This window comes from Rhinolophus hipposideros (assembly GCF_964194185.1).
Source record: "Rhinolophus hipposideros genome assembly, chromosome: X".
In the NCBI taxonomy this organism is placed as follows: Eukaryota; Metazoa; Chordata; class Mammalia; order Chiroptera; family Rhinolophidae; genus Rhinolophus; species Rhinolophus hipposideros.
In genome coordinates, this window is record NC_138046.1 from 56,085,694 (window position 1) to 56,112,040 (window position 26,347).

Genomic DNA, 26,347 nt, shown 5'->3' on the forward strand with positions numbered 1-26,347 from the left:
GCAACGGTGAAAGCCAGAAAAGGAAGTGGAAAGTCTCAGGGGAGGGGGCTTTCTGTCATGGATATATGAGCACAGAAAGACTAACAAGCAAAAAGAAAAATATAAAAGGATCTTGTTCATGTCTTTGACTGTATCAAAGCTTACAAAACCTGTGAAGGAAGGATGTTTTAGACATACGTTTGCTACCACTGTGTTTCAATAAGATGACATTGTTTGGCTGGGCTAGTGGATGATGCTAAACAGTAGATAATTCAAAATTAATTTACATTTGACTTTAGAATCTACTATGTGATATTTAGTAAGTCTGTGAAACATATTATATGTTTTATGTGAGGTTTTCAAAAAATATTGACTGTTTAATTTGATGACAGTGCTTAATATATACTTTACTCTTTTTAAAGTAGTTTGGTTTATTTTGGCAAATATTGGCAAGGAGAAGCCACTAGACAATGAGGGGAAAATTAGCCACGAATTAAAATTGTGCTCCGTATTATCCAAGTGAAAAATCCATATGTATTAACCAAGACTTAAGTTATATAAATCATTATTTCAATTCTTCTCTATACAAACTCAAGGTTTAAGATAATAAAATACCTTTTGTTGGATAAACAAAAATCCTTTCTCCACCATGGGATGAGGAAAACATGAACTAAGTTTACACACAAATTGAAACATAAGTCAAGAGAACCTAGGAATATTCAATAAGCTAAGACCTTCTAAGTCGTATATCCCTGGACATGATTTGCTTAGGCATTCTTCAGATAGTTCACATGACCCCGGCTCAGCTGCTGACTGATGATTCTGCCTTTCTTTATTTTCCACTATGAATATAAAACGTTGTAGCTTAAGATTAGTTCCTTCAAAGTCTTTCTTTCTTTTTTTCTTTTGAATGCTAACTGCTGAAGTCTATGTGTCCATTGTCCCAGGTTGTATATGATGAAGGGCCTCTCTATGTCTTCTCCCCAACTGAAGAACTAAGGAAGCGTTGGATTCACCAGCTCAAAAATGGTGAGAATTATTTGGAAAATACGCATGTTTCCAAAGAAAGAAAGAAGGGAAGGGAGGGAAGGAGGGGAGAGAAATTAAAAAAAGGAAGAAAGAGGGGGGAAAGGAGAAAGGAAGGGAGGGAGGAAAGAAAAATGGATGGAAGGAGGGAAGTGAAAGAATGAAGAAAGAAGTGGAAGGGAAGGAGGGAGAGAGAGAAGAGAGAGAGGGACCAAAGAAGGGAGGGAGAGAGGGACAGAAAGAAATAACTTTTCTAATATTAGTGATGCAGTTGAGTTTAATATTCCATCACATGAATAAAAGATCATATGCTAGACTTTCAACCCAGTTTTACCACTGTCTCTGTAGTGTAATTTTGTAGTCGTAGGTACCTCCATTTCTCTATTTATAAAAACGTCCCATTCTTTACACTGATTAAAAGGGTGGTATGGTATGGCATTCAAAGGTTATTGCAATATTTTGAATCCTAAGTATGCAATACATAGTTCCAAAAAACTAAATAGACAACTATGAGAGCCAGAGTAGAGAACCTGCTTCCAAACCCCCTTCTACCACTAATAAGCTGAATGACCTGTGGCAAGTAGGCCATCAAGTTTCTCTGAGTCTCAGTTTCTTCGACTGAAATAGGAATAATAACGATGCCTGACGTACCTACCTCCAAGGTTGTCCTAAGGATCAAATAAGGTAATATATGTGAAAGCATGTGGAAGACTGTAAAGCACTGCACAAGAAAGCACTGTACATATCTTCATGGTGGATACATATTGTCCAAGTAACTATTTCAGGTTCCTAGCTTTGAGGACCTAAACCTCAACTTAGTTCCAGCATTTCATATAGACCACACAGTGTGTTCAGATAAACTTGACTGTAAGTGCTTGTAGCACAGGATGCACGCACACATATTTGTGTATATATATAGCCACATGTCAAGTGACTGAGAGATTAACTGGTTGAGTTGACATCAGGAAAGACTGCCTAGAGAAACAGGAAGGATGGCAGACTGATAATAGCATGGTTGGGTTATTGCATGACAGCCCTTTGTCTTAATAAACGTTTAGATTCTGATACTTGGTGGCTGGCTATATCAGCTTTGCTCAGTCCCTTGAATGCAAGTCAATTGGCCGAAATAAAAATTACCAAATGTTTCAAGCTGAAAGAGGAAAGGAATGGGAAGAGAAGGGTCATTTATTAAATTTTTGCTATGTGCCAGACACCAAGCTAGATACCTTATCTCATTTAATTCTCATGGCAACCTTGAGCAAACAGCAATGATAATAACTAACACTTAATGAGCACTTACTATATACCAGGGCCTGGGCCAAGTGCTTCAAATGTACTAGCTCATTAAATCCTGAGTAAGCTTAGGAAGTATGTATTACTCACCTATTTACAGAGGTAGGAACTGAGGCTCAAAGAGGTTAAGTAACTTGCTCCAGGGCTCACAGCCTGTGAGTGGGGAAGCCTGGATTCTTACCACATCCCTAGGTTTGTATGACTCCAGAGACTAAGATTATTACATAGTTTTATGCTGCTCGGTTCTCAAGCCCAGAATTTGCACCTGTAGTTGGCTGCAAGATACAGTCATGTGCTGCATAAAGATATTTTGGTCAATGATGGACCGTACATATGATGGTGGTCCCATAAGATTACAATGGAGCTGAGAAATGCCTATTGCCTGTTGGCAGTGTAGCCACCATGGCATCGTAGCACAATGCATTACCTACATGTTTGTGGTGATGCTGCTATAAAGCAGCCTACCAGTCATATAAAAGTAAAGCACATACACTTATGCACAGTACATAATACTTGATAATGATAAAATGGCTATGTTACTGGTTTATGTATTTACTACACTTTATATTGTTCTTTTAGAGTATGCTTTCTCTACTTATAAAAAGAAGTTTGCTGTAAAACGGTATGCCATGTTATGCCAGAAGCAACCTCATACGTCTTATCACGTTTCTCTCTTGCATCATTTTATCTTGTACTTGCTTAAATGTCATGTAGTTTTGTACATTAACATTCTGTTCAGTCTTGTAGCCTAGGAGCGATAGGTTATTCCATGTAGCTTAGGTGTGTAGTAGGCTCTATCATCTAAGTTTCTGTAAGTGCACTCTGTGATGTTTGCACAACGATTAAATCACGCATTTCTCAGAATATATCCCCATGGGTAAGCAGTGTAAGTCTGTCTTCCAGAGTAAGGCTATGCTGAGTATTATGAGTAGGTGATATCTTGCACCACACAGTTCAGTTCTTGGCATGTTTTGAGATAAGAGGCCTTCTTTAGCTCTGGGGGTACAAAACAAGCAAATGCTTCAGTAGTGCTTATTATGATCCAGGATCCTCTAAGTTCTCTACGTGTATTAACTCATTTCTTCTTCATATTAACCATATAAGGCAGTTATTTTCATCATCCCCATTTACAGATGAGAAAACTGAGGCACAGAGAGGTTAAGTAACTGGCCCAAAGGCACTCAGTCAGTCAGTGGCAGGGTCAGGTTTTGAACTCCATGCGCTGAATGAACAGGCTGTTTCCAAACCAGGGAAAAACTTACAGAGGCTGAGATAGGCGCTCCAGAGGACATATATATTTATACTTCTTTGGTTCTCTCCACAGTGCCTCATAAAGTGCCTTGCACACAGAAAGGGACCAATAAATAGTTGTGTTAATTGATTTTTCTGTGGGATTACACAATCACCACCAACTTGTGCTCCACATTGATGGATAGCTAGGATTTAGTTTGGAAATAGGGGAAGGTAGATACTCATATACTAGCTGAGGGAGAAACAAAAGAGGAAGAAAATGTGGCACGTACAAGTTAGCAACTCCTTTACACTTCAAATACTAATTTTAAAACCAGTCATAGGTTAGCACAACAAATATTTATTGAGTGCCTACTATCTTCAAGGTATGAGTAATGACCGAGGATAAGAATATCCAGCTTGTAAACTTGGCTTATTGACTCAGATGTTAGTCTTACTATGTTGATTATGCACAGCTATTAAAGGTCATTAGATAAGTAAAATTGCAGTAAAAATAAAGCAAAAACAAACAAACAGAAAACACCACCACTTCAGTTGGGTCATTAGTGTGGGTAGATGCAATTTTGCCTTCCCTTCCCTTATGTTTTACCGAAGGCATTTTTTTCCAGTTGTTCCAGTCCTGGGTGTATGTCTTGTTGAACCTGCTTGGGCTGACAACGTGAGCCAAAACGTAGGTGCCCTTCAACAAAGACCATCATTGCTGGGAGATTTAGGTACAAGTTCTAACAGCCCCAGGTGCTAGTAATGTCAATAGTGAGATAGTCTAGGAGCCATAAAACCCCATTGTATTGATGTTATCCCATTTTAGGGTAAAATGCACCAATTAAAAATCACTAACATGAAATGGGGACCTCATCAGTGTCCTGGCTACCTGTGCTGTCAAGGGGCACGAGGGAGCCTTCTGAGGTGCTGGATCTGGGTGGTGGTTAAACGGTTCTAGACAAATGTGGCTAGCTGTATACCTTAGATATAGGAACTTTATGATATGTAAGTTATACCTCAATTTAAAAAGTAGGGCCTCAGGTACCTCATATCCAGCTGCCACCTTTTTCCAGTGGCACTTTCCATGCAAAGATTGTATGCCTGAGGATTTAGCCACGGGCTCTCTCCTTCCATTTCCTTGAACATGGCAGTGGACACTTCTATGTTACAATACAAGGAAGTAATTGGCCATATTTACTCTAGAATCTTTGTTTAGTCAAGCCCAATTGAGCCTATTTTAACTGCAACTTCAAAAATAGGCAAATGATGTGACCTCACCAAAATGAATGAGTGGCCTTGGCAAAACTCCAACAACCAGTATGGGAGGAATAATTCATTCATTCCTGAAACAGAATTTTAGACATTATCCTAATAAATATGGGTATGAGACACCAGCCCATCAAGTACTTGGAGAACGTGCACCAACCATTAATGCTTCCCATACAGGGCTGGCCTGTGAAGTAAGCGGTCTGTCCTAGCCTCCCCACTTAAATACTGTCCTAGTCAGCTCGGACTGTCATATCAAAACACCATAGACTGGGTGGCTTAAACAACAAACATTTATTTCTCACAGTTCTGGAAGCTGGATCCAAGATCAAGGTGCTGTCTGATTTGGTTCTCGGTGAGAACTCTCTGCCTGGCTTGCAGACTGGCCACTTTCTCACTTTGTCCTCACATGGGGGAGAGGGGGGAAGAGAGAGAGACAGAGAGAGAGAGAGAGAGAGAGAGAGAGAGAGAGAGAGAGAGAGAGAGGAATGAATCTCGAGTCTCTTGTTTTAAGGGCACTAATTCCATCATGAGGGCTCTACTCTCATGACCTAATTACCTCCCAAAGTCTCCATCTCCTAGTACCATCACCTTGGGGGCTTCATAATGTGAATTTTGAGGGGACACATTCAGTCCATAACAGACACTCCACTTTTGCAATTCTCTCCTAAGTAGCTGGAAATATCAGCTCTGGATTAGCCAATAAAAAAAGGACTATTATTTTAAAGGGAACTCTTAAGAGGCACACATTATTTGGTAATGAGTGTGCTGGAGGTGGGGAGGGCAGAAAGCCTTATGGCTCCTCATTAGCATATTAGCATAGCTTAGTTCATCAGAGTAGTTAGTTGTCAAGAATTCTTTTTTTTTTTTTTTCATTTGGGGAAGGGGAACAGGACTTTATTGGGGAACAGTGTGTACTTCCAGGACTTTTTTCCAAGTCAAGTTGTTGTCCTTTCAATCTTAGTTGTGGAGGCGCAGCTCAGCTCCAGGTTCAGTTGCTATTGCTAGTTGTAGGGGGAGCAGCCCACCATCCCTTGCGGGAGTCAAGGAATCAAACTGGCAATCTTATGGTTGAGAGGATGCGCTCCAACCAACTGAGCCATCCAGGAGACAGCTCAGCTCAAGGTGCCCTGTTCAATCTTAGTTGCTGGGGGAGCAGCACACCATTCCTTGTGGGACTCGAGGAATTGAACTGGCAGCCTTGTGGTTGAGAGCCCAGTGGCCCATGTGGGAATCGAACTGGCAGCCTTCGGAGTTAGGAGCATGGAGCTCTAATCGCCTGAGCCACCGGGCTGGCCCAAGAATTCTTGGCATATCTACTGGTATCCAGGCCTGCACCAGAGGGTCTGCAAAACCCTGGGAGAAGAGTAGTGTTATGGGGTGAGGGGAAGAGGGTGGAAGTGATGGTAGCAGTCAGTCCTTGCTAGGAGGAGTATATGGAATATTATTCAGAATTCCCAGTGCCTGGTAATAACAAAAGTCAGACAGAATTTTGATTGGTTTTACTATTATTTTAAAATTCACTATAGACCATGCAGCCCCTTATAGCCTGCATCCCATCTGAACAGCTCCCACCACGCTGCACTTGGTGTAGTGGTGGAGTGCTAAAAAAGTGAGGGGTGAGGGTGGGCAAGGTAGAGTGGTTAGAAATCTTAAAATCCATGTTTAGAAAACATGAAGATAGCATTTTTTAAAAGGACAGCACTTTTGTTCTTTTGCTTTTAAAATGCACCTGGCCACCAGAAGCTTCTGGGCCTCCCCCCAAAACCTAGCAAGCTCTTAAGAACTGGTGTTGGTCTCTATAGAGGAAGGTTTTGTTTTGTTTTGTTTCGATCTTTTTACAAAAGTTATGCAGGGCTTCTTCGTATCAGTAAAGGCTGAAATGTGTATGTCCTAAAATGTGCTTATTCTTACACCAGCCTAGGTCTTTGCCCCAGTGCTAGCTATTGTCAATTATTTCAGTTGTCGTTGCTTCTGTTGCCTGAAAACATCATCTCAGGATGACTTGTCTGATTTCATGTTGAGGTTCTTGAGATGCCTAACATGCCAGCACATCAGTATTAAAAACCGTAAGACCAATTCCTCCTTCCTACAGACCACGCTATTCTTTTCAAAGTACTTTGACTTCTGAGCCTCACAACCCTGTGAGGGAAATGGAGCTGCTGTGTTTATCCCGCAATGAGCACAACCCACCTTGATGGCCCTAAGATTGAAACCATGTTTATTCTAGAGGCAGAATCACTTCATTTGCCCCTGAGCTCACTCTGTTGACTATTCTATGAATACAGAAAGCCTGATGCAGAAGTTCTCACTAAGGCAAATATCTCTAAAAGATCACTCAGGGAGCTGGGACATTGGTATATTGAAAGCTGGAGTGAGAGTTTGGCTTGAGCAAATTGTGTCCCTTATCTGGAAAAGAACACCACAATCAACAACTGCCTTACAGGAAGATTGTAATGGCTACCGAGAAAACATAGATAACATATTTTTGTTCTTGAGCTCTGGAGACATCAGATATTCTTATCATGATGGTCAGGAGATAGTCATCATGACTGACCACTGAAGAGAACTGCACAGGAACTCTCCAGGGCCACGCATGTGAGCCAACTGGCCCTGTTGTCTGCTTCTCTTCAGGGCAGTTGTTTGAAGCTCACCACTAAGCTCAAAGAGGAAAAAATGGAAATGGTGATTCTCCCACACGTCAGATGTGATCTTCCTCTCTTCTCTTCTCTCCTGTTACAGTAATCCGGTACAACAGTGATCTCGTACAGAAATACCACCCTTGCTTCTGGATCGACGGGCAGTATCTTTGCTGCTCTCAGACAGCCAAAAATGCTATGGGCTGTCAAATTTTGGAGAACAGGAATGGAAGTAAGAGATCTGATCAATATAATTTCTCCCTGCTTTGACTCTGTCACCCACTCACAAGGGTCTATCAAACCCAGGTTTGCACATTTTGGCTACTGCACAGAGGGGCCTGGGAGAGGAAATCAGTGGGGGCCAAAATTCAGCCAGTGCCCGATTCTCCAAACTGTGTGACCTGGCATGGGACTGTATCCACCCAGACTTTTCCTAACTTGCTAAAGGCACTGTGGATGAGAGCAAAGTCCCTGACCAAGCCTGTTCCCAGGCCCTTTCCTAGGATACATTCTGTATCATCACCGGTTTCTTAATTTGCAGGTTTAAAACCTGGGAGTTCTCACAGGAAGACGAAAAAGCCTCTTCCTCCTACGCCTGAGGAGGACCAGGTAGGTATACAGGGAAGTCGGGTGCGACTACTGCTCAAACAGAAACTTACAGTCACCAGAGAAAACACACCAGAGTCTTAGAATTCCCCTGGGACTTGGCACTGTTAATTGGTGTTCTTGCTGAGACAGGGGATTTGTCCTTCTAATTAGGACTTCCTCTTTAGTGGAATGAGAGAGGGCTATTAGGAAGCTCTTGGCAACCATTTAATCCAATCGCCTGTTTAAAACAAAACGAAGTCCAGTTTTTTAAAATGAAAAATATTTTCAAACATAAAGTTGAAAGAATTTAATAGTAAACACCCATATACCCAATACTTTGATCCTACCACTAATACATTACTTTAAAACTTGATTTTTTGGTTACTTTTTGAGATCTAGAAAGCCCTTCCTCATATATAGACATAGCTCAGGGATACTGCAGGTTCATTTCCAGACCACTGCAATAAAGCGAGTTGTAATTTTTTTGCTGCTGGAGGGTCTTGCCTTCAATTCGTAAAAAAATGCAACATTTATAAAGTGCAATAAAGTAGGGCAGGAATTATTATGCTCATTTTACAAATAAGGAAACTGAGATTCAAAGCCACTTAGTAGACCCATGTACCAGTTTAGTGCCAAATAGGTTTCCCGATCATATCTGTAGATGGTTTTTATCCTGGAAGAAAATACTGATATCTGGGTGACATCCCCAGCAATTCTGGTTTAATTGGTCTGGGAAACTGCCCGGGTGTCAGGATTGTTAAATGCTCTCTACACAATTCTGATGTGCACTCCAGGCTGAGAACTCCTGTGTAAGTGCTTAACAAATGGATGCTGATAATACGCCTGATTTGAGTTACAATGGTAGCTCTAGGAAGCCAGTTGGGAGCAAGTACTTGATGTCTAGCCAAACGACCCTACTTTTTTCTCCTACCTACACAGATCTTGAAAAAGCCACTGCCCCCCGAGCCAACAGCCGTGCCCACCTCAAGTGAACTGAAAAAGGTTGTAGCCCTTTATGATTACATGCCAATGAATGCAAATGATCTACAGCTGCGGAAAGGCGATGAGTATTTTATCCTGGAGGAGAGCAACTTACCCTGGTGGCGAGCACGAGATAAAAATGGGTGAGTCCACACCAGCCCTACACCTGGGCACCTCGCTGAGCCTGTAGGGTCTGGCCCACATGTTGTCGTACACATGTAATCAATGCTGCACGTGCAGAAGCTACATACTTCACTGGCCTAGCAATGGGTTAGTGGGATGATCCTCTTCGAGGGAGGGGCGTGGCTTAAGTACCTCCATTGGAGATTGGTTCTGAGTGCAGGGATACGGGGCGGGCATATGATTCTGTCTCTCCCCCAGGGTGGGGAGTGCTGGATGATCTACCACAATGTCTCCTCTACAGGCAGGAAGGCTACATCCCTAATAACTATGTCACTGAAGCAGAAGACTCCATTGAAATGTATGAGTGAGTATGCTTATTTTCCCAGCGCATGATCTTCCAGGAGAAATAAAATATAGTGTATACTTTTTTGTAGTTTCAACAAAATTTTGATTTCAAGATACTTTATTAAAGTCACTGCCAACTAGGTCAAATGATGCCATCACCCCAAGTTAGTACCTACAGCTTACCCTCATCCCAAACAACCTCTGCTTATGAGAGCTGGAGAGATCGCCATGCCCCCCAAATCCAGAAGAACCACACTCAAAGAAAGAGTTGACAACCTAATAGGAAACATTTGAAAGGGTGACTATGTCAAACTTCCGCCATTGTCCTCTCTCCCTAATCATGGAAGTGGATTGTCGAGTGCCCTGTCCCTGAATCCTTCCCTGCAACCTCTGCCACTTACCTTTGCCCTCCACTCTCCATTTCCATGAATTTTCAGTGCCAACCGGGGTTTGGGAAGGGGAAGCAGTTGTGTTATCCACAAGACAAGAACTCAGTATATAGGGGTTCAGTGAACTGACTGACTCACTGGCATGGATGAGCCCTGGAGGGCACTTTAATCTTGGAGTCGCTTACATTATGGCCTAGGAGTCACTCAAGCACTCTCTCTTTACAGGTGGTATTCCAAACACATGACTCGGAGTCAAGCTGAAGAACTGCTAAAGCAAGAGGTAAGTGTGTGACCACAAGCAAACAGCATTCTCCTTCCACAAGTGAGGCTCCTGAGTTGAGGGCTTGCTGCTGTCCACCACCATTGGGCAAGGCAGTGTCAAGAACATCATTTTACGGGGTCCCAATTACACTTTTCAATATCAAAAGCAATGAGGCTACAGCTGAAACTTGGCATTTGGCAGTGAAATCAGGGGTTCTATTTTCTCCCAGGTTTGGGCAACTAGGTAGGACACAAGTGTGAGCACCGCTTCCTTACAGTCAGCTTATTTTTCATTGTTTCAGGGGAAGGAAGGAGGTTTCATTGTCAGAGACTCCAGCAAAGCTGGAAAATATACTGTGTCTGTGTTCGCTAAATCTACAGGGTGAGTGCTACTGTTCCAAGGCCCTGGGGACAAAGGACAGGGGTGCCCACCCAACAGCTTCTTAATGGTGTGACCCTCCTATTTCCTCTATCCCTTAAACTTATCTCACTTCACTTCTTGGGTTCTACTGACCCTTGTTCCCAAGTTGCTGACTCAGAATCCACTTCTTCAGGGACCCTCAAGGGGTGATACGCCATTATGTTGTGTGTTCCACACCTCAGAACCAGTATTACCTGGCTGAGAAGCACCTTTTCAGCACCATCCCAGAGCTCATTAACTACCATCAGCATAACTCTGCAGGTGAGTACCAATGGCACCAGAGAAGAAGGGTGTAACAAGCACCAGGAGAAGCAATTCAGGACAAGGTGGTGAGGGGAAGAATAAGCCTCGCAGGGCAGTGAGAATTACCGTAGCTGTGCAAGTCAACCTGGAGGTCAACTACACAGGTGGTCAAAGGCAAACCTTATACCCATAGGGACTGATCTCTTACTTTGATAAATGATGTTCAGTGCTAAGGAAAGACATAGAAGAGACTGGTGATTAATCAATCAGCAAGTATTCACTGAGTTACTACTGTGTAGTCAGCAATTTCCTTGGTACTAGAGGAAAATTATTAACCGAGATCCTTGCCCTCAAAGAATATACAGGTTAGAAAACATCAGACGAGACAAGACAGTTTTCAAGTATAGTTAAGTCCTCACTTAACGTTGCTGATAGGTTCAATGGCTTTAAGTAAAACGACATATAATAAAACCAACTTTACCATAGGCTAATTGATATAAACAAGAGTTAAGTTCCTAGGGCATCTCATCAACATAATAAAACAACGTTATTTGAGGACCTGCTTTAGTGGAGACATTCTACAAACTGGGAGACTGGTGAGGGGAAAAGCTTCAGTGAGAAGGTAGAATGTGAGTTAAGCTTGGGCTGGGAGCTGGGGATGTATTTAGTTGGGGAGTCTTTTTCAATTAGCATTTTCTCTTCTTTTTTCGTCCCTGAAAACTCTTATGAGAGGAGAAACTTCCAGAAAAAAACTGGGTTCGTGGAAATCTTCTGGGATTCAAAATGTACTAGAAAGATGGACATCGGAAGTGTGAGGTTTTAAGTGAGGGTGTGTGAGGTGTCCCACCGCCTACACCCTACACTGCAGTAGCAGCGTGACCCTCTCTGTATGTTTCAGGACTCATATCTAGGCTCAAATATCCAGTGTCTCAACAAAACAAGAATGCGCCTTCCACCGCAGGCCTGGGCTACGGTAATTGATAATTTCTCTGGGGTAGGGTGGACGGGCCAGTTGCAAGGACTACCTTTGGTAGATCCAATTAGATTTGCCTCACCAGAGTCCTTGCAGCACACTCTTCTGCACTAGCTGCCTCCAGGAAGGTTAAGACAGAGCCCAACAGGTTATTTAATAATTTTCTCCCTCTGGTGGCTCCTACTGGGACTGCAAGAACATAGATTCATCAAGGTTTAACTGTGGTAAAGAAAACATAATCATAAAGGGTTTTACGAGGTGGTCTAATCTATCTTCTTGCCTTATGGCTAACTTGCACCTAAAATTCCCAGATTACTTCAACAAGTAATCCCTTGTCCCTGGGATTTACCTGAGCAAAGATGGATTAGTATTCTTGAGAATTTCCCTTTTACTGCTTGTCTATTTCTACACCCAGTAGGGGTTCTCATCTATTGTAGAAATTATACATACATGACTCCCAAAGACTCACACCAAGGCTCTGTTGTTATAGGATCATGGGAAATTGATCCAAAGGATCTGACCTTCTTGAAGGAGCTGGGGACCGGACAATTTGGGGTAGTGAAGTATGGGAAATGGAGAGGCCAGTATGACGTGGCCATCAAGATGATCAAAGAAGGCTCCATGTCTGAGGATGAGTTCATTGAAGAAGCCAAAGTCATGATGTGAGTTATAATCCAACTCAACTCTCAATCCAGTTGAGGGAGTCTAGGAATTACTAGGACAACCCACTGTGGTTTAAGGTGACTTTCAGTGAGAGAGATTTGAGACCAGGGCTTGAGTTCAACCTTTGACAGGTGGGAGTCCTAACTGCTAAGGTAATCATTTATCTGCCTTAGATATTGGTTGAGATTAGTGTTGATCATGGGTGTTTACCATCTTAGTAGCATTTGGGGTAGTTGTGAAAAATGAGATTTTCAAAAATCTCAAAAATCTCAAAAATGAGATTTCAAAAGGAAGACTGATTCTGATTTAGCCTTAGTGTTCATTCAGCTCTGGGGTTGTTTCTGATCTATTAATGGCTTCCTGCTCACCCTCATAAATTAGGCATGTTTGGCGTTTAGGGTGGGAAGGAGGAAAGTCAGCTTGCTACTGGGGTCCTTTATCTGACACTCTACGCCCAGGCTCACCCCTTTTCACCCCAGTCCCTTTCTGACTGGAATGCAGAGCCAGAAAGGGAGGACTGGTTCATTGCCTCTCCTGTAGGAATCTTTCCCACGCGAAGCTGGTGCAGTTGTATGGCGTCTGCACCAAACAGCGCCCAATCTTCATCATCACTGAGTACATGGCCAATGGCTGCCTCCTGAACTACCTCAGGGAGATGCGCCGCTTCCAGACTCAGCAGCTGCTGGAGATGTGCAAGGATGTCTGTGAAGCCATGGAATACCTGGAGTCAAAGCAGTTCCTTCACCGAGACCTGGTGGGTCCTCAGTAGGATTAGCCTGAGACCAAGGGCTCAGGGGATGGGAAGTCGCAGAGGAAGACATATCATACGTGGCTAAGGAAGGCTGCTGGAGCCATCATTTCAGTTTTATCTAAAAAAAAACCAAAACACTAATAGTTAGGTGAGCCTCTGCCCCAGTGGTCAGCCAGTCAAGGATGTCCAGCCTCAATACCATGAGCTCTGCCATGGTGGCAGTCACTTACTCCCAGCCCCCTGCCACACCAAGGAAATGGGGGGGGGTCTTTCAGGGGCAGACGGGCAACACTGCCTCCCGTGTTCCTGTGTCTGCCAGGACTGCTCCTGGCAGAGAGCCATCATTTGGTTATATCACAGTCACAAACTGGGGACCTGTGGATGCACATTTTACACGTTATATATTAGGTAGCAAACACTTGAAAAGAAACATTTCACATTAGAAAAACAAAACCCTGAACGTTCAGCTTCTCTTGAAAATCTAGACTATCTTGTAACCCTGGATCCACAATCTCATAGGCCATCTAACAGTGGGCTGGAGCTGAGGAGCAGCTGCCTCCCTTACGCCTGCAGCATGCTCCCACTTTCTCGCAACCTCCACCCACCCCACTTCACTCTATCACTGCCTGCCTGCCCTCTGGAGGCATCAGACTTTTTTGCTCCTGTTTATTTTAGCCAGGCCAAGGCTCAAAGGGCCCTCGTCCCACTGGCAGAAAAAGAAAACACACTTGCCTTCTGTTGTTGTCCCTTAATTCACTCAGCATTTCAGTGCAGGAAGGGGTGTCATGGAATTGTCAATGTGAATGAAATCATTGTGCACGTCCTCAGTGTCTTATGACTTCACAGCACATGGCTTTCCATGTGGTGGAAATGCATCACCATTGCTCAGTGGCATTATGTGACTCCTGTTAGGTGGGAAGGTGTCTCTAATTGAAGGTGATGAGGCTGTCCTGGTTTCACTTCCCTGGTGGGCAGAAGCTTTGTGCCTTTAACCTATGTGCCAGGGAAGGAGTCTCACTGCTATTCGTTGTACTACAGGCAGCTCGAAACTGTTTGGTAAATGATCAAGGAGTTGTTAAAGTATCTGACTTCGGCCTGTCCAGGTGAGTGTGCTTTTTTCATCTTTCCCTCTAAAGGTACAAATAGCACAGTACAAACACGAGGAGGCGTTATAGTTTTTAATCCTCTCCCTTTCTTTTTTCTCATTCTAGTCTTTTCCCAACATTTTTCTATACCTTTTCTTTCTCTGAATGATTTAAGTCACTTCTTTCATCCTTTTGTTTTATTGTTATATCCTTTTCTTCTCCTTTTTCCCCACCCCTCTTTTTTTTAAGTGAATCTTCCCAATACCTTATTCTGATCTGTTAATCCTGTTGACTTTACTCCATCCCTCCTTTTTCCCTAATCAGTGTAAGTACTACTGGCAATTGCAGAATAGAAGGAAGGGGAAGAGAAAAAATGAGAAAGGAAAGCAAAGAGGAAGGGAGTACTTATTACATCTTATTTCACTCCATCCTTGCTGTAACCATATTGTTAATGAGGAAAGCTAAATCAGACATAAAAATAGGAATATATTAAAAATAACATTTGTGAAAGACACTGGGTGGCCTGTAGGCATGTATGTATTTGCACAACTCTTGTGACTGTGCCAGGAAAACTTAAGCAAATATCAAGCTCTTCAAATCCGAACCATAACAAGTCCTGAATCCTTTGTAGGTATGTTCTGGATGATGAATACACAAGCTCAGTAGGCTCCAAATTTCCAGTCCGGTGGTCTCCACCAGAAGTCCTTATGTACAGCAAGTTCAGCAGCAAATCTGACATTTGGGCTTTTGGTGAGTGGATAAGATTAAACAGATTATGTAGCTCAAAGGAGGAGGAACACAATGGGGAAATTGACACTTTGTAACCTGCACAGAGAGATTATTTTTTTCTTGCTGTAATTCACCTAAGCCTTAGGGAATGCCTACTATGTCAGGCACCACAGGGTTTCTGAGGATAAAACCAGTAAACAAGACATGAGCCCTGCCTTCTTAGAACTGACAGTATATTGAGGGGAACAAACTGTTCAGTATTCGACAGCTTCTGAATAATGATTATGTACCAGGGGCTCTGCCAGACCCTACAGCCAAAAAGACAAATAAGATGCCGTCTCTCTCCTGGAGGATCTAACAATGCGATGCAAACCCTTAGTACCTCCAGTGTGGTCAGTACTATAGCAGAAGTTTGGACAAAATGCAAGAAGCACAGAGGGGGGAATCAGCTGAGTCTAATCTGTGAGATTGATATAGGAAGACTAAGATCTCTACTACCAAAAAAGACTGCAAACTGACTTAATACTTTTCTCCCCCATTTTCTAGGGGTTTTGATGTGGGAGATTTACTCTCTGGGGAAGATGCCATATGAGAGATTTACTAACAGTGAAACAGCTGAACACATTGCCCAAGGCCTGCGTCTCTACAGGCCTCATCTAGCTTCAGAGCGGGTATATACCATCATGTACAGCTGTTGGCATGAAGTAAGTGTTTTACTGGGACCTCTTAAATTATTTCTTTGAACCTCCTTTCCCATTTAGCCGGTCAGGCCCCCAGTCCCCACTCTGCCTGGATGCATGGAGCTGTACACGTTCTCAGACCTCTGCCTGCACCCTGATCCTTTTACAGCCAGAGGCTTTCCCAGGCCCACTCCATTCTCATTAGAGTATTATTAGCAGACCCCAATAGCAACTGAGCTTTAGGGAGAGGGGTTGTCCTGAGACCATGTCACCTAGCCTACCCAGGCAGCCAAAGGCACTCAAACAACTACATATATAGACATTAAAAAAGAAAAGTCATTAAAATTTGTGTTCATTCCTTTGGGAGTCATTGACCCTTTCTTCTACTTTACTAACTGCCAACCTTCTCTGGCTGTGGTCCTAAGTGAGATTTAAAAACAAACAAACAAAAACAACCCTATGATCTGAAAGGAAACTAAGTAGTGATCTATTTTTTTAAATATGGGGCATGCGGTATTTTGAAAATAAGGAGCCTGTCCCACTATTACTAAAATGCTTTGCTGCTCTCACCTTGGGTTCTTCCAGAGGTGCCTTCTCCATTTTTCAGTAGCTACTTGGCAACCTTAATTTGGCAACCTAAATCTCTCGTAGGAAATAGATGTTCAGCTCTTAGTTCTGCCATTCTAGAAATAAGAGAAGTGTCCAAGAAGCACATGTGAATCTGGAGCCCTTTTGGTGGCATGAACAATTGGGGATCTGAATTAGAGCATGGCACATTTCCCTTCAACAAGTGACAGAGGTACCAAAGAAAGCGTAGAGAAAGGGAGGACCTCATGGAGCCATTTTCCTTCTCTCTCCTCAGGAGTAAGGGTGATTGGATATGCTCCCTCCAAACTAGGGTACCCTCACTCTGCTAGTCATCTCTTTCAGATGGGCACTTTCTCCACGGCCTGTTTAAAGTAGCAGTCTTGAAACTGGCTGCACATCAGAATCCCTGGGGAACTCTTAAAACTACAGATGACATATCCCCAGAGAGTCTGATTACGTGTATCTGGAGAGGGACCCAGAAATGTCTTCTTAAATTTCCCAGGAAATTCTGATACTCAGATAGGTTTGAGAACCACTGATTCAAAGGAATAAGAAATTGATGGCTTTTTGGTTCTGATGGATTGAGACCTTTCTGGCATGAATATGCCCTGAATCACCACATACCTCAGGGGCTTATGGACCATTGCTTTCATAAAGAGCCTGAGTCTGGAGGCCAGACAGTGGTAATGAAAAGTCCCAGGTACTCAGGATCCCTGCCCAGTGATGCCACCGGTGGTCTTGAAATATTGTCTTTTGTTAACTTTGGCTATGAGAATGATAGAAACAGTGTTTGAAACCAAACTAAAAATTATCACAGCTTATAGGGTTTCAGTTCTGTCGACCACTTAAACTTTTTTGGTAGCCATTTTCAGTTGAGGAGCCAAAATAAGAATGCATTGGTGTACAATTACGTAATGAATTTGCCCCGTTTAAATCAATATGTTTGTCAGTTTAATTTGCAAATTGTCCTCATCACATTAATGACCTGAGTTACTAAAGATGGAAAGTGCACAAGGATTTTATGGAGCACTACTATTTCTTTTCCTTTTTTGTAACCAACAGGTTATGTTACTGGGCATACAGTATATACTTAAACACTTGCTGCTTACTTATTGCATTTCCCTGAAATTCTGGATTCTAGCCCACTAAACACTCTTACTTTTTCTTTGGTTTTAGAAAGCAGATGAACGTCCCACTTTCAAAATTCTTCTGAGCAATATTCTAGATGTCATGGATGAAGAATCCTGAGGCCGCCAATAAGCTTCCCAGTTCTACTCGCCTCCACAAGCCCCAATTTCACTTTCTAGGAGGAAAACCCAGGCTACCGGCCCTGGACCTTTGTGCTCTCACTGAATACACAAAGGGCCTTCTCTACATCTAGGACTGCCTCTCTTTTTTGATTCCCTGGGATAGTACCTTCTGAGCAAAGGCCAAAGAATTGTTGTGCCTGGTTCTGTCACCCAGAGAGGAAATTTCCCAACAGTATTAAGACAGACTGAAATTGGGATGGAAACAGTTTTGGGGAGGGAGGGATGTAAATAGCCTCACAAGGGGTCTAACAGCTCTTTGGGTAGGCATTAGAGCCTGGGGGGAGGAAAGCCAAATTTGGCCAGAATAAAAATGAGAGGGGAGGGTGTTTTGATAAAATAAAATTAGTGGAAAGCATGAAGATTTCTTGCTATGTCGATTAATCATGCAGCCTCCCCAGCCTCCCTGAAGCGCCTGTGTCAGTGTTCCGGATAACTGTTGTGTGGCATTGGCTTGGCATATTCCTACCTTGAGAACTGGACAGGATCTTTAGCATTTAACCCTTCTGGCTCTTGGAATCAAAGACTAACTCATAAGCCAAAGCACAGTGTCTTGCCTGGCACACGGTAGGCATGCAGTATTATCGGAATAACGCTGACAGTTGGGGACATAGTCTGCCGCCGGAGCCTCGTTTCCCCACATCAGGAGAGGAAAATCATCAAAGAGCTGGAGACAAGGGCCCAGGACAGCTAAGAGACTGGCCCAGGAGTCTCTGCCGGGCACCAAAACGGCTGCTGGAAAAGCGCTGGCCAGTTTAGAAGCCAGCATTTGCGGGGTTGTTGGGCCGGCCAGTAACTGGCCACGTGGTCTGCAGCAATTTCCTTTCTTTTTCATTTCTTTTTACTTAATTCTTTTCTTTTCGGAATGACGTCTGGACAGCGCCCAGGCCATGGGATGCAAGCCCTGAGACCTCAGTGCGCAGGCCCCGGCGCTGCCACGCGGAGCGCCAAGCAGGGAAGGGGGCGCAGGTGGGAGCGGGACGCGGGGGCCGCCGGGAAGAGCGCCCGGAGTGGGGGTCAGGGAGTGGGAGCAGGGCCGGGGGCGCGAGCGGGACTGGAGCGCGCCGGCGGCCCGAAGGAACGCCGGGCACGGGCGGAGGCAGGGGGCGGGGCTAGGGGCGCAGGTCGGAGCGGGACGCGGGGGCGGCCGGGACGGGGACCCACGGCAGCGAGGGGCTGGGAGGGGGCCCGAGGCGGCGCTGGGGACGCAAGCCGGAGCGAGGCAAGTAAGCGAGCAGGAAGCGTGCAGGGCGGGAGTTCGGGGTGGGGCTCAAGGGTGGGGCTCGCGCAGGCGGAGTGCGCTCAAGGGGCGGTCCCCGAGGCAGCGGGTTGTAGTTCCGGTTCCTTGGCGGAGACACGTGAAGGTCGGTGAGTTGGTGCGGAGTTCATCTCGGCACGCGTGGCCGCGCTGGGATGGATTCCTCCTCGTCTTCTTCCGCGGCGGGTTTGGGCTCTGTGGACCCGCAGCTGCAGCATTTCATCGAGGTGGAGACTCAGAAACAGCGCTTCCAGCAGCTGGTGCACCAGATGACGGAACTTTGTTGGGTGAGGAGCCTGGGGCCGCGACCTGGGCACTGTCTGTACCTACCTTTCCCCAGTCCTTGACCCGCGGGACCCGCCATGACGTCCGGGATTCGGGGAGGGGGAGCACCCGACAGCACCCCTTGATACCCTTGGGTTCCTCAGGCCGAGCAGGATGGGAGAAAGGGTGACTCCGCTTCTGAGGCGACTGTCACTTCTGGACTTCACCTTTGTTGCTGCAGAGGACTGGTGATCGTAGCACCGGCTATTGTGCTGCTGTCCCAACCAGCACTTTCAGGACCTGAGGTTGAAGCTGTCTAGTGCTGCTCAGCGAAACTGATGAGAGCACCCCAGTACTGGGTTCTTATTTTTGGAACCCCGAGTCCTAGGTAGTGAGTGACTCGCCTGTTTTGGGATTCCTTGGGGTTTGCCTTCATTGCCCAGTTGCTCTAACCGTCCCCTGGCAGAAATGAGTGGCGGTAGCCCACTAACTGTAACATACACACTACTGGGTTACAGTTAGTGTAGGCCACTAACTGTATCATACACACTTACTTGCCTTCTTGTTGCATGGTTGTATAATGTCAAGCCATTTTGGGTCTGAAGGTTGAGGAATTGAGTATGCCCTGTGAGGGGACTTTGGCAAAAGGGCGGAAGACTTTTACAGCTTGGAATCATAGTGTTCCCTGGCTGCCAAGGACAGCATGACTGCACTGCCCTGACACACACAATTCACAGAATTCAGAGGCCAAGGGTAATTTTTCTTGGAAGTGGAGGGTCTGAGGCTTGTGTACACAGCAGAGAATAATGAACAAAATTCATTTGAACTGCTCAACTTGAACTATATACATTCGTCAGTTTTCATAGTTCTTTTTCCATAAACTTACGGTATTGCTGAACTCCAATCCTTAACAAATGCTTACTTAACTCTTTCTTGGACCAGAGGGCTTTGATTCTTTTTTAAAAATCTGATTCATTACATTTGGGCCAGGAGTAGGGTGTGATTAAGGACTCCTCTATAAGAATTGGTAAGCATTTGGAAAATTCATACAGTTTCCCATTCATCTTGAGGATTCAAGAACCTCTGGCTTGAGTAGACAAGGTCACTTAATTACAGATTCCCAGGTTCCTTTGGAAGGTTTTAAGGTGTCTTGCTGCAGTGATTTATCCTTTCAACCTTTTATTCTGCAGTTAAAGGCATTTCATGCTTTTGACATTGTGGAGTTGTAACCAAATTCAGCAAAGGGTTAATTCACTTGTAGTTTGCCATTTTCCTTGTTCAGTACTATCTCAGCTCCACAATTTTCTGGCCCTATGACTTTAGGCAAAATATCTGTGCCACAGCTTCCCTCTTTGTAAAATGAAGATTAATAATATTACCTATTCCATAGAGATGTTACAAAAATTTGAGGTAAGGCTGTAAAAAATTACTCACCACAAAGTAAGCTGCTGCCAAATGTGAACTATTATTAACATATCAGATACTGTTTTTAAGTGGAGTTTATTTCCTTTAGGCAAGAAGTTACCCCCTCTGTCTTCCGAAGTTCCCTTCATGATTCTGTATTTTGTCCTGAACAGGAGAAGTGCATGGACAAGCCTGGGCCAAAGTTGGACAGTCGGGCTGAGGCCTGTTTTGTGAACTGCGTTGAGCGCTTCATTGATACAAGCCAATTCATCTTGAATCGACTGGAACAGACCCAGAAATCCAAGCCAGTTTTCTCAGAAAGCCTTTCTGACTGATTTTAGCATTACCTTTTTGGAAAAGGAAGGTAGTTCAAGAAATGAAGAGTGGTTGATGGAGTGATTGAAGAAAAGGCTATGGGGTATTGGCTCCCACTCTTGTCACTCTTGGGACGCCCTGTCATCTGAGAATGACCAAAGACCAATTTTTTGTGTGTTTGGGATTTGAGGGTCATATGTGTATTTGGTTTTTTTAAATGTTAATCTTGTGAAAACAATTGATAGATGAATGGAAAACTTTACTAGATGCATATTACTGTATGTGGGACTATGTTTTTCTCAAAGTCCCATTAACTGCTTCCTATAATTTGGGTAGTGGAACTGCTTTCTATAATTTGATAGTGGGACCACATGGGTATAATCTGTCATTTGTGTGGATTCAGTGCTCATTTCTGGGGACATTGATGCACAGCTTTGTGCCTCTGAGAAAGGGCAGCAGTGGGGGAAGAATAACTTGGTACTTAACTGTAGACCTCCTTATCTAGTGTTTTGACCATCAGTGCTGGGAAAAAAAAATATGGAATGTTCATACAATTCAGCTTTCTAAATTATCTCCCTTCCTTATACTGTGATTGAGGGTAGTACAGGCAGCCTCAGTGTCCAGAGGCCTTTAGGCATAAAGGAATCTAGCCAGTGAACATAATTCTCACTGCTAAACTGTCACAAGGAAGAAGTTAACTTACCCTGTGTATCAGGGTCCAAGAAATTCAAAGATATGCCTAAATAAGTTATAAAGATTTAGGCCTGTCAAAAACTAACAGCAGTTTCAGGTAGAGGTGCATGCCTAATGTTAATCAGTATAGATTCCATTTACTGCATTCTTTTGATCACTGAAATAAAAGCTTCTACAAGATTCAACTCTGTGATTGAGAAGGCTTTCTATTCTGGTTATCACCAGTACCCTGGAGAGATTTCGGTGTGGGCTGGTTCCAAAGCTGAAATGTAGTCAGTCTGGGTACCTGCTCTGTGCAGGTACAACACAGTATTCCAGGGATATCTGACCTTTTTGTGAGAAAAGAGATCCTTTAGATGAGATATGGAGGGAAGGAATTCAGTGCTGACAGTCAGTTCTCTGAGTGTAGTAGGAGAGGTTATATTGACTGGGTTCCCTTCCTCTTTAGATCCTAGTAGACTGGAGTATAGACCTAGAGTGGAATTGCTTGTTGGGTGCCTCTAGTGCGGATCCATGAAAGTTGGGGAAATACACATTTTTAGAAGCCTCAAGTCCTTTTTACTTTTCCCCATATAGGCACAACAAGGACATTTTTAAAGATCCTGATGACAATTCAACAAACATTTTCAATGCTTATTTTTTTTGCCAGACACTGTTTTTGGTGCCAGGGATTCAGCAGTGCACAAAAACAAATCCCTGCCCATGTGTGGCTTATGTTCTAGAGAGGGGAGTCAGGCAACAAACACGTAAATGTATCAATATAATAAGTGCCATGGAGAAAAAGCAGTGTTAGGGAATGTTTGTGGGGTGTTGTTATTTGCGATAAGATGGTGAGAGAAGGCCTCCTTGGGATGGTGGTATTTCAGCAGAGACCTGAAAGAATTAAGTGACCAAGCCACATTTCAGGCAGAGGTGATGGCAAGTCCAAAGGCCCCAGGGTGGGAGCTGCATGCTATGATGTTAAGGTAGAACAGTCAAAAGGTCAGTATGGCTGGAATGAAACGAGTGAGAATGATGAAGTCAGAGAAATGCCTGAGACAGATCCAGGCTGGGAGGGTGGGGACATGTGCTGCTCATGTAGGGCTTTGTAGGCCATTGCAAGGACATGGCTTTTATCCAGCGAGATGGGAAGCCATTGGAGGGTTTTTAGCAGACAAGTGATGTGATACAACAATTTTTAGGAGGGCTGCTGTGTGAAGAACACGTGCATGGTAAAAAAAGAAGTAGTAGCACCAGAGCAGTGAGAATAATGCTATTTTGAAGTCCAGTAGATATCAGGCTTTAGGGTAGGTATCTGGCATATACCTTGTATCTATATGCCCCTATTTTTTTCCCCTACAGAATTTAGTGTGTTCATGTAAAACCTCAAATCATAAAGTTCCTTTGGTGTTTTACTTGTTCTTCCTTCATATTATATATTATTTATTTTATTACTAGATCATTATTCCTCCTTACTCTTCCTTCATCTAGTGTTATTACATTTAGACACAAACTGACACGTCTGTTTCACAGTATTGCTTTCTCAGCTCATACACGTAATGAGAAAGAGGGTCTCAGATGCATACAATATGCTTGAGCACCAAGGATATGTTTGACACTACTAGGCACCAGACAGTGGGAAAGAAGAGGCAGAACATTTGCCCTCATCCTCAAGGAGATTAAGTACCAGAGCAACAATGTGAGCTTCTGTTTGTTTTGTCAGTCTCAGAAATTTACATTCACAAACTTGACAGAAAGGTGGTACTATCAGCCCTGATGACATTCGAAGCCCTCATTTCAAATATTCAGGGTAGGACACTCAGGACTCAACTGTAAAACAAGAGGATTGGATTATCAGACTCTTCCTGAAATGAAATGTTTCTTAGAAGCCTGCCTAATTTATAAAATAGCAAAGCAAAGCTGCTGTGGCAGGGGAATCTGGAGGCCTGCCCACTTTTCTCGCATTTCCGACCCCCCAACCCCCATGCTCTCACCCTGTGGTGCCTAAGGCACTGTCTTAGGACCTCTAGGCTTTTACCAAGCATACTGTACAAATGAACCAGGCAATCCCTAAGGCCCCTGCCCATGAGTCCATGAATGAGCATTAGGGATGACAGATATAAGGAAATCAAGCACTTCATATTTATGGTAACAAATCTCCATAAGGAGTTTGAATTACAAAACGTAACAAGTCAATAAACCCCCTGCAAAATAGCCTTTATAAGGAAAGCAGTCAATGGCCCTTTAAAAATTTCCCTCAAATCAAAACCTTAATAAAAAATCTTGGTCTAGGGAGATTTTATTCCAAAGACCACCCAATAGTGCCTCTCAAATCGCTTCATACTCAGCCTCATTATTGTTGGCATCATCTGGACTCAAAAGAGGCTGATGGAGAAAATTCTGGTAATCTTCAGTTTCATTCCATGGAAGAGTGAGGATGTTGTTTAGATTTATTGCTCTCCAGTCAAAGGACAACAGATACAGGTACAAACCAAAAGGGACGTTTCAAAAGGTGCGGAGGAAAAAAGGCCAAGGACTATGGTAAGGAAACCACAGGCAGTACCACTGAAGCTGTTGAGGGCCTATGCTGCCTTTCTTTGAAATGAGTAGCAGAGCAGATGGTGACAGCAGCAGGGAAAAGGAAATACTACCTGGGAATGACCGCACAGGTACTGAAAATACCAAAGGCCTTGTTCAGATAGATAACTCGTTTGAATGCTTACACAAATCACAAGACAAATCAAGAGTATCCCGACCAAGGCTGGTTTTGTGATATGCTTCCCTAAAACAGCCTCTTCAAAGCAATGCCCAAACTTGATACCTGACATGGAAAGTGAACCAGCAGAAAAGCAGATAAGAATATACACCAGGAGGTTGCTCTGGCTATCATGAGGTCACACTATGAAGACGGGGCAAAAAAAGATGAATCCTGTGATAAGAGAAAATAATTGAATTAGTAGTTTTAGTACTTATATAAGAAACCCTAAAGCAATTTGGCAATGAAATTATTACATTCTGTAACACCTTAGCAAGTGACCAACATTTAAACAATTAGTCATTTAATATATTAACTAATGAAATTTGTGTATCTAAAGCTACATTTTGCTAAGATCACTCTCAAAAAGGCAAATACAGTATAATTATGGTACTTTCAGCTACACAGAAATGCATAGGATATAGCAAACCATGATTCAGATATACCAATCAGGAACACTAGAACAAAAGGGCCAACAGAATTTTAAGCTATAACTGCATTATGATAATAGTTATGCTTTACCGGGGGGTTATGTGTACTGTTTGCCACACACTGTACTAAGTATTTTGCATGCATCATCTTTTAAAAAAATTACACAAACTCTGAGGGGAACTATTATCATCATACCCATTTTACAGATGGGGAATCTGAGGCTCAGAGAAATAAACTTATTCAAGGTTACACAGATAATAAGTTGTAGGTGGAATCTGAACCCAGGCAGTTCAACTCCAGAGCTTATGGTCTGAACTACTATACTAAATTGCCTCTTAATGTGTATTTAAAAATAGGAAGTAATGTTTCTTTAAAAGTCAGGGCCAAAATGACCAGAACATTTCATTCCAGAGATAGCATGGTATAGTGGAAACAGCATAAGTTTTTTAGAGTTAGCAGAACTGGGTTAAAATCCTGAGTCTGCCAACACCTATGTGACCTTAGGGAAGTCACTTTACCTCTTCGATCTTCAGCTTCTTTATGAAACTGAGTGGGTAATAATACCTACCTTACAGGGTTGAAACATGAGATCACATGTAAAGTGCTTCTCATACTGTAGATGCTTTAACTGATGATATTTATTATTACTACTTTTTAAAAAAGATTTTATTGGGGAAGGGGAACAGGACTTTATTGAGGAACAGTGTGCACTTCCAGGACTTTTTCCAAGTCAAGTTGTCCTTTCAATCATAGTTATGGAGGGCGCAGTCCAGCTCCAGGTCCAGTTGCAGGGGGCGGAGCCCACCATCCCTTGCGGGAGTTGAGGAATCGAACTGGCAACCTGTGGTTGAGAGCCCACTGGCCCGTGTGGGAATCGAACCGGCAACCTACGGCGTTAGGAGCGTGGAGCTCCAATCGCCTGAGCCACCGGGCGGGCCCCCTATTTATTATTATTAAGAGAGCTGAGCATCTTTGACAACCCTGGCAGAGTCATTATCTGTGAGAACAAGAGAAGTGCAAGAAGTCACTTAATGAAGCTAACTAGTGGATGAAACGGCACAGCTAATGGAGCACATAATAAGAATTTTGAGTTTTGTATTGCAATCAGTGGAAGCTGCAGGAGGATTTTAAATAGTGGAGGAATAAAATATTTGCACTTTTTTACAAAAGTATTACACACGTCTTAAAACATTCAAACCGTATAGAATTGCTTACAATAAACGAAAGTCCTCCCCTTACTCTCACATATGCATTTAGAAAGATCACTTTAGCAGCTATATAGTAGCTGGATTGAGGCAGAGAATGGTAGTTAAGAGTATTTCACTAATTCAGGCAAGAGAATGTGGAGGATTTAGTTCAGACAGTGGAAGTGCATATGGACAGGAGGGGTCGTATTAGGAATATGGGGGAGCTGTGAGAGAGAAATATGGAGTAAAGTGGAAAGGGAGTAAAACAGATGGTAGGAAAGGAGGTAGCGTATAGAATAATGTGCCAATGAGAGGATGCCCTGGATTTCAAAGGGCAGCAAACGTGACTGGAAGAGAGGAAGATAACACTGATCACGTTGAGCAGGCTACAGAGAAGAAGATACACAAATTGCTCTCCCCAGTTCCATAGCTCCAGAGTCTGGGTAACCCCTGGAATTGTTTATTGTCACCTTCCAATTTCAGGAACAGAAGCATAC

At 43.5% G+C, this 26,347-nt stretch overlaps 2 protein-coding genes across 2 annotated transcripts in view; both read left to right on the plus strand.

Moving 5' to 3' along the window:
* Positions 1 to 17,923, plus strand: part of BTK (Bruton tyrosine kinase) — a 33,375-nt gene extending 15,452 nt beyond the window's left edge. Inside the window, exons 5-19 of the mRNA XM_081043164.1 lie at positions 927 to 1,008; positions 7,540 to 7,668; positions 7,978 to 8,045; positions 8,964 to 9,148; positions 9,430 to 9,492; positions 10,088 to 10,142; positions 10,426 to 10,505; positions 10,678 to 10,805; positions 11,686 to 11,760; positions 12,251 to 12,422; positions 12,964 to 13,177; positions 14,213 to 14,277; positions 14,891 to 15,009; positions 15,535 to 15,692; positions 17,433 to 17,923. Coding sequence (XP_080899290.1) covers positions 927 to 1,008; positions 7,540 to 7,668; positions 7,978 to 8,045; positions 8,964 to 9,148; positions 9,430 to 9,492; positions 10,088 to 10,142; positions 10,426 to 10,505; positions 10,678 to 10,805; positions 11,686 to 11,760; positions 12,251 to 12,422; positions 12,964 to 13,177; positions 14,213 to 14,277; positions 14,891 to 15,009; positions 15,535 to 15,692; positions 17,433 to 17,504 — 1,665 coding nt within the window. The 3' untranslated portion in view covers positions 17,505 to 17,923. The remainder of the gene's footprint in view (positions 1 to 926; positions 1,009 to 7,539; positions 7,669 to 7,977; positions 8,046 to 8,963; positions 9,149 to 9,429; positions 9,493 to 10,087; positions 10,143 to 10,425; positions 10,506 to 10,677; positions 10,806 to 11,685; positions 11,761 to 12,250; positions 12,423 to 12,963; positions 13,178 to 14,212; positions 14,278 to 14,890; positions 15,010 to 15,534; positions 15,693 to 17,432) is intronic.
* Positions 17,924 to 18,884: 961 nt separating this feature from the next.
* TIMM8A (translocase of inner mitochondrial membrane 8A) lies at positions 18,885 to 21,677 on the plus strand. Its single transcript, XM_081042274.1, has 2 exons — positions 18,885 to 19,108; positions 20,663 to 21,677. The coding sequence occupies exons 1-2, from the start codon at positions 18,977 to 18,979 to the stop codon at positions 20,822 to 20,824; spliced, it is 294 nt and encodes a 97-aa protein (XP_080898400.1). The 5' UTR covers positions 18,885 to 18,976; the 3' UTR covers positions 20,825 to 21,677.
* Positions 21,678 to 26,347: the final 4,670 nt, after the last annotated feature.